The 15,181-nt window shown below is 38.1% G+C and overlaps 1 protein-coding gene across 5 annotated transcripts in view; it reads right to left on the reverse strand.

Annotated features, from left to right (window-relative positions):
- DPP6 (dipeptidyl peptidase like 6) overlaps positions 1-15,181 on the reverse strand; it is a 1,357,728-nt gene that overhangs the window by 1,020,159 nt on the left and 322,388 nt on the right. Inside the window, exon 1 of one of the 5 annotated variants that reach the window (XR_006353239.1) lies at positions 933-1,629. The exons of 3 other annotated variants lie outside the window; for them this stretch is intronic. Coding sequence is in view for 1 of the 2 variants with exons in the window: in XM_043966310.1 (XP_043822245.1) it covers positions 933-1,160 (228 nt within the window). In the remaining variant the exon portion in view is untranslated. Of the gene's footprint in view, positions 1-932; positions 1,630-15,181 lie in introns of those variants that run through there. One more of the 5 variants, XM_043966310.1, reaches the window with a different exon arrangement.

A 15,181-nucleotide genomic window follows, 5' to 3' on the forward strand; every position in this document is an offset into this window, starting at 1 on the left:
AAAGGGATGGATGGAAGGTGGTTTAACTCTTCAATCTATCAGACCCAGCAGCGGGGACGGCAGCAAGTGCCCTGCGTGAGTCATTCGTTACTAAGGCAATATGCAAATCCAACCTTTGAAACCGCGGAAACGTGCATGTGGAGAAGTTTTCACTTAATACAGTCTAATGTTGAGTTGTCCGTCCTAGGCAAAGAAAGGGGTTGAGTACCACAGGTAAAACCTTTCTACAGAGCGCGTTGAGCTCTGGGACAACAGACCAAGGCAAGGTTGGTGATAGGTTCTGGTTTCGAATATTACAAACAACGATCATTTAAAAATAATAATAAAACAAGCCCAAACTTCTAGACACCAGTATCATCTGAAAGAAGTGAGCAGAGGAATGGGATACAGTATTTAAGGAGTAAGAAGGGTCTGAGGGAGGGGGAAACAGAGGATGGAAGGGGGAAACAAGAGCCCAAGACTTCATCATCGATGAGATGTAAAAAAGGAGGAAAAATACCCCACAAACTTACAGGGAGAGGCAGAGCCATGGCCTCCCTCCACAGGGCTATACTGATATGGTTTAAAGAAAAACAAACAAAATATACCCTGTAACTCACACAAGAGCTCAACCAGAGCACCGGAAAAACATACACACACTATCCAAACTCCTGGCCCGACCTCGCTGCCAGGGACCCATTGCTAGGGGAGGGGATGACCGATATTCAGTACAAGGATGACATTTGTGGGAGCTCCGGGGAGGGGAAGGGGGAGGAGAGAGAAATAGAAGGAAGGAAGGGGGGGGGGAGGAGGAAGGAAGGAAGGAAGGTTGGTTTAAAGATTATCAAGAAGGTACTCCCAGAAAACGCATATCGTAAGCTAGCTTTTCAAAAGCCACCGCCACCGCCACCGCCAACACCACCACAGTCACCAACAAAGAAAGATAGTCTTACATCTTCCTCTTCACAGTCATTCCGGGGCTGGTACTGGAACCGGGGCCGGCCGCCTGCGCCATGGTCTTGGGGTGCCGAAGGCGCCAGGGGCCGGGGAGACTTGCCCCCAGCCCCACTGCTCTCTTCCTCAGTGCCCTGGCCGCCTAGAAGATGACTTGCCTCGGGGGGAATCGGGAAAGACCGAGAGGTGTTGATCTTGCCCGTGAATCTCTGGTAGAGCGAAGCCATCAGTCAAAAGCTCTACAGCTTTTTCTTTTTTGTTTTTTCAACTGTCTTTCTCTCTGACTACCTCCCTCCCCCCTCCCCCCTCCCCCCAAAAAAAGAAAAACCAGGAGGCTGTTGCTGCTCCCTACAGCATGCCACACTGAAGTCACCGCTGGGCTTCTCTCTCTCTCTCTCTCTCTCTCTCTCTCTCTCTCTCTCTCTCTCTCTCAGCACATCTAAACAAGGAAAGGGGGGGGGTGATGGATATGTGTGTTTGGTTTCTTTTTTTCCTATCCCGTTGTAAGTGCCCTAATCAAAGGGGAGGGGGCAGAATACGGGAGGGAAAATGCCCGAGCTCCAAGAAATTTGGCACCATCTAGAGACCAGAAAACATCCAAAGCCAGTCCACGCTCTTCCTCCTCCTCTTGACTCTCCCACACCCTCTCCCCCTGGAGTCTGCCTTTACTCCCTTCCCCTAGTTCTCGCACCCTTTTTCTAATCCTTTCTCCTTTCCCCTCAGTCCTCCCCCCAATCTTCCTTCCTCCTCCGCCCCCCCCCCAATCTCTGCTGGGATAATGGCGCCCGGGTGGTTCGGGATTCAGTGGGGGAAGAAAACACTAGTCGAGAGGAAGAGAGAAACCGCTCAGAAAGGGTGGGGTAGGGTCAAGGGACCAAAGAGGCAGCTCCAGGGGGACAGCTTTCAGGGGCGCTCCGGGATTGGGCAGCGGCACAGCACCCTCAGAGGGCGCATACCAACAGTGTGCAGAGAGAAGCAGAGGTTGCTGAAAGCATGCGTGTAAGGGAGGGAGATATGAATTTGGGGAAGAGGGTGGTGGGAAACTCAGAGGAGGAAGAAGAAGAGGTGGAAGCAAAGCTGAACTAGAAGCCCACATTCAAAGCACGTTGCTTTTCTCTCCTATTAATCTCCTCCCCTCTCCCTGTTCATTTCTCTTTTCTGCCGGTCTAGATGCTTCTCCCCGTTTTTCTCTCTGGTTTTTATATCGGAACTTATAGCAACAACAAAAACACCTAATTTTACGAGGGGAAGAGGTTGGATTGGCCAAAAACAAGAAGCACGGGAAAGATCACTGTAGGGGAGGAGGAGTTAGGGGGCAAGCTTCTAGAGAGGTTACACACAAACCAAGCTGTGTTGCTAACTAACAAAGCCCTAGTTTCTCGTTCCTTTCCCTAGAGAAAGAAAAGGAGGAAAACAGAGCGATTCTTGCTAAGCGTTATAAGCTGAGAAGGTAAGGCCCGGGATAATATTTTGAGACAATTTCCTATAATGCTAACCCCCTCCCCCACCATCCCATCACCAACACATCAAAATGATTTACCTAATGTCCCCTTCTATCCACCACATAGGAAGGCTAAGATGTGGGGAACTAGCAACTTTTAAGATGCTTTATATCGTAAATGAGGGGGAGGGATAAAAGAAAGCAAGTAAATTTCACCTTTCAGGGGTTTTGTATTCATTCATTTTGCTGCATTAAAACGTGCTTCAGCGCCCCTGTGTGGAAATAAACTCAAACTATTCTCCTTTGCAAGTCTCAACAGCAAGGAAAGAATTTAAGCAAATCATCTAGGGCTGCGTGTGTGTTCTCTTCTCATCCCTATTCTTCCTTCCTCTTCCTCCTTTCCTCCCCTTCCTCCTTCTTTCTATTTCCCTCTCTCCTCTTCTCCTTCCTGTGTTTCTCTCTACTTTCTTGGAAGGCTTTTTAAACCTGTCCACAATATCCTCCACCTGCTCTGCTTCATCCATTAAAAGAAAGTACGTGGCCCTGTCCAGGGTTCTGAAATCATTTTGTGGGCTCCCATTCACTTTTACTGTGTAGGGAAGGAAAGCTCTGCAGCTTTGGGGTGAATTCATGATTAGGCAATTCTCTAAGGGAGTATAACTATTTCCCATCCACCCCAGCTACCCTCACAAATCGGTTCCAGTAGAGAAGGCTTTGTAAATTAGTTTTGGTAGTAGTGAATCTGTTTTTCTTCAGTTTCTTTAACAACCAAGGTTTATGTTTTCAAGATAAAAGGCAGAAACTTGGATTCCACAGACAAAACTGGACCCCTGGGTCATTATCCTTTTCTTAGACTAAATCATATGTATACTGAAGCTATGGATTCAGTACCTGGGCCCTGGATGCCAGAAATATAATGGATCACTGATTTCACCTGGGTGGGGAAAACTGCCCTGCATTCCTGGACTTGGAAGGGAAGCTATTGAATCTTCTGGGTTGAAGAGTAATAGTGCCCACAGCTATGGGTGGAACTTACACATTTCCAGTCCATGCCCTCCCATTATCCAAAGTCTATAGTTAGTAGGTATATCTGCCATATTTGAAAAGATATTAATCCTAGAAAATACAGGTTGAAATCCTGGCTCTAAGATTTTGATTTATGTGACTTCAAACAAGTCACTTCACCTCTATGGATAGACCTCAGTTTCCTTATCTATACCTCCAAGGAAGTTGTGAGGTAAAGATTTTAAATCTTTTATATGTGTATATATGCATACATATTTATATATGCATATATACACTACATACACATGCACATATATACACATATACATACATATATAAAATATGTTATTGCCATTATCCTTAACTTTTAATCTAAATATTTGTGACCAAGTATTTCCTTTTACAGTTTTCATCTTGAAAGGGAATTGGAAATTTATTCTTTTAAAAACTACTTCACAAGTTTAAAAATAAATTTAAAGATTGTTAAAAAAAAATGAAGTTCATTTATGGTCCAAAGATATCTTTCACACTGACAGCTTCCAAAACATAGAAGGTGAGGAAGGTGTTCATTTTCCAAATTTATGTTTTTGTTTATGTTTTCAAAGCAGGGATTAAAAAATCATCATATTGAGATGAAAAGGAAATTTTCTGCTTCCAGTTCTGACCAGGTCCCCTCTGGATAGAGGAAGGACACCTCATGACTTTCTTAACAATCTTGAAAGAAATTTCATGCTGAGCTCCCTGAAACCCAAAGACTCTGACATTTAACTAAATATCAAAGTGTAAAAGTGACACTTGGAAATATACATACATAGAAAATTCATGTGGTATAAGTCATATTGTATTATATATAGTATTAAAAAGCATAATAAAAACTCAATTATAAGAACATAACTTAAAAGTTGCCATATATTGTCTAAAATCTATAACCATAATATATGCAACAGTCATTTATTTTCAGTGACAAAAAGAAAACACTGTCTATTTTACTTGTCCAAGTCATGCTCCCCACTGAGCCCATCTTCTCTACTTTTCAATTTCCCAGTTATTTGAGCCTGTGTGTTGCCACTGTATTGTTCAGACACTTCTCCACTGACCCCACTTCCATCTGGAATTAGGGGAGAAAGGAACAACAGCAGCAGCAGCAGCAGAGTCAACAGGTAAAGTAATTGAGAAACATTTTTGAGAATGAATAAAAATGTAGAAAATAATATTTATTTATTTTTAAATTTCAGGCTTAAAGTAAAAAAAAAAAACTCCACAAATTCCAACAACCCAGTGAACTAGAATAAAGGTAAAAGAATAAAAAGAGGTGGGAGGATGAGAGAACACATAGCTATGCATAAGGCATCCCACAAAAATAATTAAAGTCATTTACTAGAAAAATCAAGTTTTTAGGGAAACAAAACCAAAACACAGATATTGAAAGAAAACTTATCAGATTAATGGGAAGGTCTAGTTAGAAATCCCACCAACCAACATCAGAAGTATGTCATGCAAGTCCATACTACAGCAAGGCTTCCTGTGATCTCCTCAAAAATAACCTAGTCTTAGTGTTTTAACTTACATACAAATTCACAGAGAACTAGAGTCCAAATGGAAATCACATCATTAGAAGCCCTAAGGTTACATACATTTACAAATTTGATTTACAAATCATCAAATTAGACATTATTTTAAACAAGAATTGTACTTTGTTCTGTAATCAAATTTAAATGTAAGAGATAAGGTCTTCCAGAAATTCAGAGCATGAAATTTAATGCTCACAGTACATTATTAATCACAGCCAACCCTACCTCCCACTCCCCCAATTTGACCTCTTTTAATATACAATGTGGTAGAAGGAAAGGACATGGGACTTGTATTCAGGAAAGACCTGGATTCAATTGTACTTTTGAGATTTTATGGCTGCTTTGCCAATCTCTCTTTCTTCATTTGAAAAATGGGGGTGTTATCTGTCATATCTACCTCACAGGGTTTTTGTGGGGATCAAATGGGATAATGTTCATAACATGCTTTACATATCTTAAAGTACTACATAAATTTGAATATTAAGATTATTACCTCTTTCCCTCAATTTAAAATATATTTTCCCCAATCATCACAAAACAGTCCTGAAGACAGAAGGAAGACATTTTGCATAAAAATAATCTTCCAATAGACCTCTAAATATAGTTAAATTATTTCAACTTAGAGAAACTACTTTTTCCCATAATGACAGTTGAATATTCTTAACTGCTTCTTATTAAAGCCACTTTTTGTACCTGATTATTTGATAGGCATCAATGGTTTAGAAGAACACAATAAATGAGAAGTCATTTCTGAAAACCCTTTTTATAGGCTATTTACTGTAAAGATTTGATTTCTCCAAGCACTGTTTATTGCCAAATGCTTAACAGGCCATTTTTCTCTCTCATTTCATATGATCATATCACTGAGTAATAAAGCTTTTTCTGTTGGTTTTGTTCCTGTTGTCATTTATTTTCCCTGGACAGAATCCACCCAATTCACTGGTAGGTCATTGGGATCACTTAGATGCTCCAAAATATGGTAGGTAGTCATTTTAAAATGATAATTCCAGAACATTTTTGGCCTACATGCAAGCTAAGCATTGTAGGTAATGCTGAAAGCCATATCCAGTTCAGCCTGCCTAAGCATGATTTATATTAGCTATGAGGTTTTCTCATATAGAGAAGAGAATTATGTCATGCAGTTTACCTCCGTCTCCTTTCCTATGAAAAGAAATAAGAAAGTCTCAGAACTGCATTTTGTTCTTTTAAATTCCATACTCATTAATTTGTCACTTCTAACTTCTCCAAACTTTGAAGTTCTCCCTCAGGAAGCTGCATAACTGAGTTATACTCACTCTATACTCATACCAGTGGCATCAACTAAAAAATTCTTCAGGCAGCTCAGAAAAAAAACTTTAGCTTCACAAACAATTCAGCCTACTACAGGATGCACATTGGGTTTTATTAGGTTTTTGCCTCAGTTTTCTGCTGGATGTAAAAAAAAAAAACCCTCATATGGAAACTGAACTATTAATACATTGGCAAAATGATAGGATGTATTTATAGTAGAGAAATCAGTGAATTTGGTGTCTGAGGACCCAGATTCAAATTTTGTATTATCCTTAGGGATACATAATATTGAGTTACAATGTCAGGCAGGTCAGAATCTATCTGAGCTTTGCTTTACTTATTTGAAAATGAGAGCACTAGACTAAGGTCTTTTCCAACTTAAATCTATATGTACAACACCATATATTCAGGATTTTTAAAAGAATGTAAATTTAATATTTTTAAAATTACTTCTTGAGGGAAAATGTTTAAAAACATTTTAAGTTTGTTAGTTTTTAAGAAGAACAAAGCTTAAAAACCAATGCAAATGATGTGTTAAATTATTTCTCATTGTTTCTAATACTTTGAACAAGATTTGCTTTGGACTTCATCAGGTTTGCAAATAGGATTCTTTCAACATAAACCCATAAATATAGACAAGTCTATTTATTGTTGAATCAACATAAAACCAAAACTGCTTTTTCACTTAGCTTTTAATTCAGACAACAATAATTTTATCTCATGGGAAAAAATCTAACAGCTGATTTATTCAATCATGAGTCAATTCAACTAACAATTAATCATAGTAGATAGAAGAGGAGACCTCGAATCCAGAAGACTTGGGTTTGAATCCTTTCTCTGACACTTACTAGTTGTGTGATCCTTGACAAGTCATTTAACTTCACTGTGACTCAGTTGATTCATATGAAAAATGGAGATAGTAATGGTTATGATCTCCATTTCTCAGGGTAAATGTGCTTCACAAACTTTCAATTGCTATAAAATATCAGATGTAATAGTATTATTAAATTACTACCTGTTGAGAATTATTACTAATATTGTTGTACTAACATCTTGCAATTCATGGGAGCTATGTAAGCATCTCACCTTCACCCTTCATATTTAAAGTGGTTTTTTTGTTTACTTGTTTTGTTTGTTTCATTTGTGTGTGTGGGGGGGGCAATGAGGGTTAAGTGACTTGTCTAGAGTCACACAGCTAGTAAGTGTCAAGTGTCTGTGGCCAGATTTCATCTCACCTTCACCCCTCATATTTAAAGTGTTTTTTTTGTTGTTTACTTGTTTTGTTTGTTTCACTTGTGTGTGTGTAAGGGGGGGGAGCAATAAGGGTTAAGTGACTTGTCCAGAGTCACACAGCTATTAAGTGTCAAGTGTCTGTGGCCAGATTTGAACTGAGGTCTTCCTGTATCCAGGGCCAGTGCTTTATACACTATGCCACCTGGTTGCCCCCTAAAGTAAAGTTTTTAATGTATTTTAATCAAACCAACTATTCAGGAAAAAATAAATAATGGGTTTAAAAATAATACCGTTATTAAAAATCCTTTTGTTGAATTAAAAACCACTGAACTTGAAAGATGAAGAAATGAAAAATCATCTATTCCTGAAAAAAAGGACTATTTAATATATCCCAGATATGTACTAGTTGGGTTTTTTGTCTCTGTTGCTTTACTGATACTATTCCTTAAGCTTAGAATGGCATTCTTCCCCATCTCTTCCACCTAAGTCCTACAGTTCAAATGTCACCTCCTTCTTGTAATATTACTTGGTTCCACCCCCAGCTCCAGTTCTCTTTCCCTCCTTGGAAATCTCATAGGATGCTGTACTTCCACTCTTCATTTTCACAGTTTGATCTGAACTTCTTATTTCTGTACATCTCTTAAATCTTCTACTAAAATATATTCCTCAAGGGTAGATAGATACACTTTCATTATCCTTTACATCCCCTTCCTTCTTAGCACTGTGGCCATTACATAGTAAAAATGTAATAAAAGTTGATTTGAATGACATGTTAAGTGATATATTTAGTTTGTAAGGCTTCAGGAATCTTGACATAGTTTCAGATGACACTATACTACAGAACAAAGCATGTATTGCAATGTTCTTCTAGAACCCAATTACTTGTCTCATTTAATCTGTTAAAATTCAAACAAAACTTTTGTTCCATCGTATTCTCAGATTTAGACTATGTACTTGGAGAGACCACAATTTTTCCCCTACTTGTATAGAAAAGAAAATCTCTCCTCTTTTATCTCTGATGATTGTTTGAACTTGGCTCTATGCCCATCCATAATAATGTCTCATTTATGAAGAGTGACAGCTAAAAATAATTAGATTTTTTTGAAAAAGATGTCTTTTGGCTGAAAACACCAATAGAATGACAGACTCTCTCTCTGTATGTGTGTGTGTGTGTGTATGTGTGTATATATATACATATATACTCTATATAATCTATATACCCTCTCTTTATACATATTCATAGATACATAAACACATGTATGTGTATGTGTGTATATATACACACACATACTGTTCTTTAAATACAAAGGTGACAGTTCTGACTCTACTATCAGTAGCTGTGTGTTTGTGGAATGCTTGTTTTTTGCCTTCATTAAAGGCTATTTGATTGTACTAGTATAGCTACATCTTGACATAAGAGTCTAAGTGGAATGGAATGTGTACTTCTTACTTGCGATCTGAGGAAAGGATATTTAGCATCTGTGTTGAGTGGCTAATCCAGAGGGACCTCCCCCTCCTCAGATCTGCTATAGGAAATACTATCTGTACTGATTTGGTACTTCATCATAGATTGCCTTGTGGGGCTATTTTATTATTTTCCTCAACTATGCCTTTTTTAAAGGGCTCTAACTTATGTTTTTCTTGTATGCTATATTTGACTCCCAAACTGGATTATTTTCAAACCAAAAGGATCATCAATTAATCAATAATCAATAATCAATTAATCCATATATAAACTATGTTCAAGTGAGATAATCAGCTCAATTTGGCTAGCCTGACTGAAATTTGGCTAATGAATTCAGTATAAGTACATAAATATGTTAGTTTAGTACATTAATAAAGGAATGAATTCAGGAACAAAAAATAATGGGTTTAAAAATAATATGGTTGGGGTATCTAGGTGGCACAATGGGTAAAGCACCAACCCTTGATCCAGGAGGACCTGAGTTCAAATCTGACCTCAGACACTTGACACTTACTTGCTGTAAGCTGGGCAAGTCATTTAACCCTCATTTCCCAGAAAAAAGAGAGAAAATTATATGGTTAATAAAAATCCCTTTGAATTAAAAGCTATTGAAGTTGAAAAATAAAAGAATTTATTAAGACTTTTTGCTTGGCACTGTACTAACCCTGGCATAAAAATGCAAAAGAGAGACTGTCCTTGATCTCAAGGCGCTTACATTCTAATGGGGGAGAAAAGGTGTATAAAAAATTGTGGCAAGGAAAAGGCATTTTTGTCTGAGTGGGTGAGTGGAACTACTGGGGAGACAAGAGACCAGTCCTTTATAGAAGTAATGGTAGTATAGATTTAATTGCTCTTTCCAGAATAAATGACAAGAATTGGGGTCAGGGTGCACCCAGAAGGCATGGCACACCCAGAAGGCATGGCAGGAAGATAACTAGAAGATAACAATGATCCAAATACAAAAGAACCAATGATTGTTTTCGTATTGTTGTTTTATTTATTTTTAAGGAAATGAAACATTGTGCTAGGAGCAGTAAAACCTAATGGAAGGTTCATTTATCCTATTTATTCCATTTATTGTGTAGTGTCAGTCATGCCCTTTATCATTTTCTTCCCACAAAGGAAAGAAAAATGGCTTTGCCTTTACTACTAACTGCACACCAATTCTTAGCAATTTGCTCTCTGTCCCTCACACTCCAACAAAAGTGATTCTTCAAACAATTGCTTGGTATTTTTGTTTTGTTTGACAGGTAAGCCCAAATTATCCATTGGCCAACTATATCCATTAGAACTACAAGCATGCCCCTCACTTCCTTTACATTGTCTCAATCCATGTGTTTTAAAAATAAATTATAACCAAACTCCCAAACAAGACCTAATTGTAGAGTTATTGTTCATTTATAACTGTTTCCAGGCAAATAAGTGCTTTCTCTAAATGGATTTTGAAAGCCTGCACTCAATTCAGTTTTTTTAAAAAAAATCTCTTAATCCCCAGTAAACATCAAAAGAGCCCCTCTCAGCTCCATTAAGATAAGGTGGATCACACTTGTTCCTTAGACTGGGTTTCCAGGCCTCTGCCTCCCATTATATGAATCCTGAACTGAAATACGCATAATTACTGTTATTCTATCTCCCTATCACCATAAAATACCTAGAATGTAGACTCTTATCATCATTCATCCAAGGCCTTTTAAAACCTGAAAGTTCTGCGAAAATATTAACTCATTTATTTCTCTTCACCAAAGGATGAGATGGCCATCTCACCTGGAACAAATATTATCAGGGAAATAGGACAAGGTTATGCTTAGGACTGGCTGGCAACATTTTCCTTTCAGGACACTCTCCTTTATGAAGACCCTGTCAAGCACATTGTCCTTCTCCTGCTACTCGCTGTTAGCCCACAACTTCCAATCTTTGTCATTCTACATGAGCTTGCCCTCCCACCAATGGGACTCAGAGCTCTAGATATTGCCCTCATTCCAGTTGTCCACAAAGCTCTGCTGGCTCTTTCTGGAAAGAAACTAATTTGGCAAGCTAATTTAAACTGAATTATCATGAGTGGATATTGGTCTGATATGTTTATTCTACCCAGATAACATTTCCACTTCCAAAGTCATTTAAGTGCCTTTGTTCAAAAGTAGGAGATTTTGGTCAGTTTAGCTATGAGGAAGTGTTTTTTTTTTTTTTTTTAGCAAAGGAGTAGTTTAACACCCCTAAATTCAGCATTGCCTATCCTGTCCATGCTTTCGGTGTCTATGCATTCAGGGGCCTTAGCTCTGTGATTCTAAAAGTCTAAAGAACAAGATTGGTACATATGTCTAGTGCTTTGCCATTTTCAATGTATTTCCATATATATTATCTTACTTACTTACTTATATTATCTAAGACAGGCAGCACAGGAATTATGATCCTCATTTTAAAATGAGAGTCCAGAAAGTTAAGTGATTTGTTCAAGGTCACAGTTAGTGAATGAATGGTAGAGTCAGGTCTTAAATCCTTGTTTTTTTACTCCTAACTTGAGTGCCCTTTGAACTACAGCATGTTGCATTTAATATTCTCTGTTAAAATTAGAGCACCATATGCTTGGACATATAGCCCTAGAGTTAGAAGGGATCTCAGAAGCTATCCAAGCTCAGGAGATAGTCTTTCAGCCTCCATTTGAAGATGCTCAATGCTGAAGAGTGTCTTCCTTCATGAAGCAGATAATGGTCAAACCAGCCCTACCTTTTAATTCTTACTTCTCACTAAAACCAAAGGAGGTTTAATTTCCTCTCTTTGGTCAATCAATAATGATTGTGGTGGTCAAATCATAGGACCACAGCTTTGGAGCATGGAGGAACCTCAGTAAGCATCCACTCACTCCCTCATTTTACAAATAGAGAATTAAGAAACAGAGAGGTTAAATGATTTGTCCAAGTTCACATTCATAAGGAGTTAAGGCAGAGTTGGGAGTTGAAAGGTACTTTGGTTCCAAATCTGCTGATGCCTCCACTTCACCAGCTACTTACTCCTGGAGCAATCCCACTTAACTTTTTATTGGTTTTAGTGAAGAAAAAAATATCTTAACATATTCACCAACACTAACTTAGAGAAATATATCATTGATGAGCTGTCCTCACCCTCTTTTACTTTCTTCCCTGTTTTCTTCACTATAGGGTCTATAGCAATGAACAGGCACAACCACCCAAGAAACTACAAATCCCTCAAAGAAATTCTGTGCTCTGTACCATGATAAAAATATAACAATACTAGATCTGTTTGAATGTCTTGGTGAAATTGAATTGAATTTGAACTGTCAAACTAGTCAAAAATAAATTAGTGAACTACTTTAAGATTTACAAAGTGTTTTCCTTATAACAATACTAAGAAATGTAGCAGGTGCATTATCCCCATTTCATAGATGAGGAAACTGAGGCTTGCAGAAATTAAGTGACTCGTCCATGGTCACACATGTATTAAGTGTGAAGGCCCAAATTCAAACCTAGTTCATTTGGCTCCCAATCTAGGGCATTATTCTATGACACCATGCTGCATTCTTGTCTGATTGGAATAGGATATGTAGATCTGAGTTGAGATTTGGGGAAAGAAGATTCAGCATCTCTGTTGGGTTTCTGGAACCCAGAGGGAATTCCTCCTCCTCTGAATTCCTATAGGAAATATTATTTGTACTGATTTGATACTTGCCTATTTTACCTACTATTATCCTCACCTACCTTCTAAGTTCTTTAAAGGGTGTTTGATTTATGGTTCTTATATATCTATATACATCTCTCTCTCTATATATATATACATATATATACATATACACATATATGCATATACATATATACTATTCTTCACTTATCTCACTGTGCCTAGTATAGATGACATAATGCTATCTATGTGCAGAGTTGATACTAATTCAGTAGTTAGTAATTAAGTAGGTTCAACAATTTATTTGTTGAACAAATAAATGAATGAGTGAATGAATGGATATAGATAACTCTCAATAGGATTAGCGAAGGTAACATACTATCTACGGTTTGGCAGTGGAGGCAGAGGGGGACAAGACTGCCACAATGAGGGACAGACTTTAGTATTAGTTGTTATACAATTTTAAAACTCCAGACAATTCCATGTTCCATGGCATGCAGGTATTTATTTGGGGATAAACCAAGCTACATGTGTTACAGTGAAGTCTCAAGGCCTCTAATGGTCAGTTTGGCAAAAAGAGTACAATGTTCATTCCTTATTTCTTAAGGTTTGTCTCTGTTACCTAAAAGGCTTACTCTGGGGGACAGCAATTAATGTGGTCTTTTAGGCTGTTGAATCATACTGACACCTTCTGGAGAAAGATATAACAGGGACTTATAGAAAATAGTAGAAACCCCTAAAATATATCATCACTCCCCCTCAATAGAATCTACTGCCTTTCTCACTCTTACTTCCACATATAGGAAAACCCATTCATAGGCATACATACTGAAAGAGAGAAAACAAAACTTTCTAAAAATTTTTTTGAAGCACAATCCAATGATCCTTCTCCCTTTTGGGATTCTTTGTTGATATTTGTATATTTTCTCAGCAAAAAGAGCATTTGGTTAAAATTCCAGGTCAATTACCCAATGAATCTTGCACCTGTGGAGTGCTAGGTACACACAGTATGAGGCATTCCACCTCCAGGGTAGAGAGTTAGAAGGCATATGGATGCACAGATCTGAACATATGGGTAAAGAGAACAGAGTCATGTGGTTCCACAGGCCAGAGGAAATTCAATTGTGTTTCAAAAGAGAGAATGCTGGGGATAAAAATTATTTGAAAGTGACCAAATTGTTATTCAAAGAGAAAGGTAGTGTTTTATAATAGGAAGAGGAAAAATAAACTATAAAAGTGAGGAGACCTGGCATCTAGTTCTTGCTCTGCCAGTGGCCTGGCCAAGTCATTGACCTCTCTGTTTCTTTATGAAGACATAAAAAATTACTTACAATATCACATTTAGACCAACCTTCCATGCTAAGATTTTATTATTTCAAATAATGTACATGGTATTAAATGATTTGTGTGCTTGATAGGAGCAGGTAGATAATAGTTTATAGGGAACTTTTCAATACATTGTATCTTTTGAGATTGACAGTAGGACTTAAGGTCAGCACTACAGGTACTGTTATCTCCATATTACAGATAAGAACTGTGAGGCTCTGAGAGGTTAAAGGATTTGTTCAGGATCATTCCAGTTCCTATTAGAAATGGGATTCAGTCTTTCATACTCCAAATACAGGCTCTTTCCACTATACTCTGATGCCTCTCAAAAAGAAATGCTATGCCCTTCCTCTCTTCTTACCACTTCTCAGTGGGGTAAACAAAGGCTTTGAGAATCAGATTGTTAGTTTACTGGACTCACAAGGAATTTCAACCAAGCTAAATAGGGATGAAGAGCAAGGACAGAAGGATGAACCTACAGAACTGATGTTACCTGTGTGATCATCCCAAAACAAAGATGGTCAGTGGCTTGCTGACAACATTGTTCCATAGCTATCCTAGGAATATAATGCCCAGGGCTTCACTTGTATACCATGTATACATTGAATACCAATTATGATATCAACACATCCCTGAATATCTGCTTCACTTCTTTCTTGTGAGGGAATCGAGCACAGGAAGGTAGAGAGAGAGGAGGGAAGGTAGAGAGAGATAGGAGGTAATGATAGCCATACAGACACTTAGTGGAATAGGGCAGGAGTCACCGATTTTTGTTCGATAAAGAGATAGTTTTAATTTCCCTAGGTCTTTCTCAATAGGGGAACAAGAACGCTGATAGTTCAATAAATATAAATGGAAGAGAAGGGACAATGGAAAGCAAGGGAAGGAGGGGATGACTGACAGCCAAGTTCTTTGCCACTGGGGGAAAAATAAAAACAAACAAGCAAAAAACCAGAAAGGTCTGGCCATGTCAGCAGGATTAGAACCAGAGACATACAATTTTAAGATCCACTTTTTGGCTTTAGGGAACCGTAGAACTTTGCTGTATCATGTGTGCATTGAACAGTCATAGTCTTCAGTACCACCTCTCTCTTGCTTCAACAATCCCAGCTTGACAGAAAAGGAGTCTCTCTTCTCTACCTAGGGATACTGTCATGATTTTTCATCTTAGATTTTGTAATGACTAGAGAAATATATAGTTTTACCCCAATTAGCAACCCTAGTTTGGGTCATAGCTTTCCAGTTCTGATATGCAATGTCACATAGTGGATGGAGCTGGCCTAT

Source organism: Dromiciops gliroides, chromosome 5, assembly GCF_019393635.1.
Source record: "Dromiciops gliroides isolate mDroGli1 chromosome 5, mDroGli1.pri, whole genome shotgun sequence".
NCBI lineage: Eukaryota > Metazoa > Chordata > Mammalia > Microbiotheria > Microbiotheriidae > Dromiciops > Dromiciops gliroides.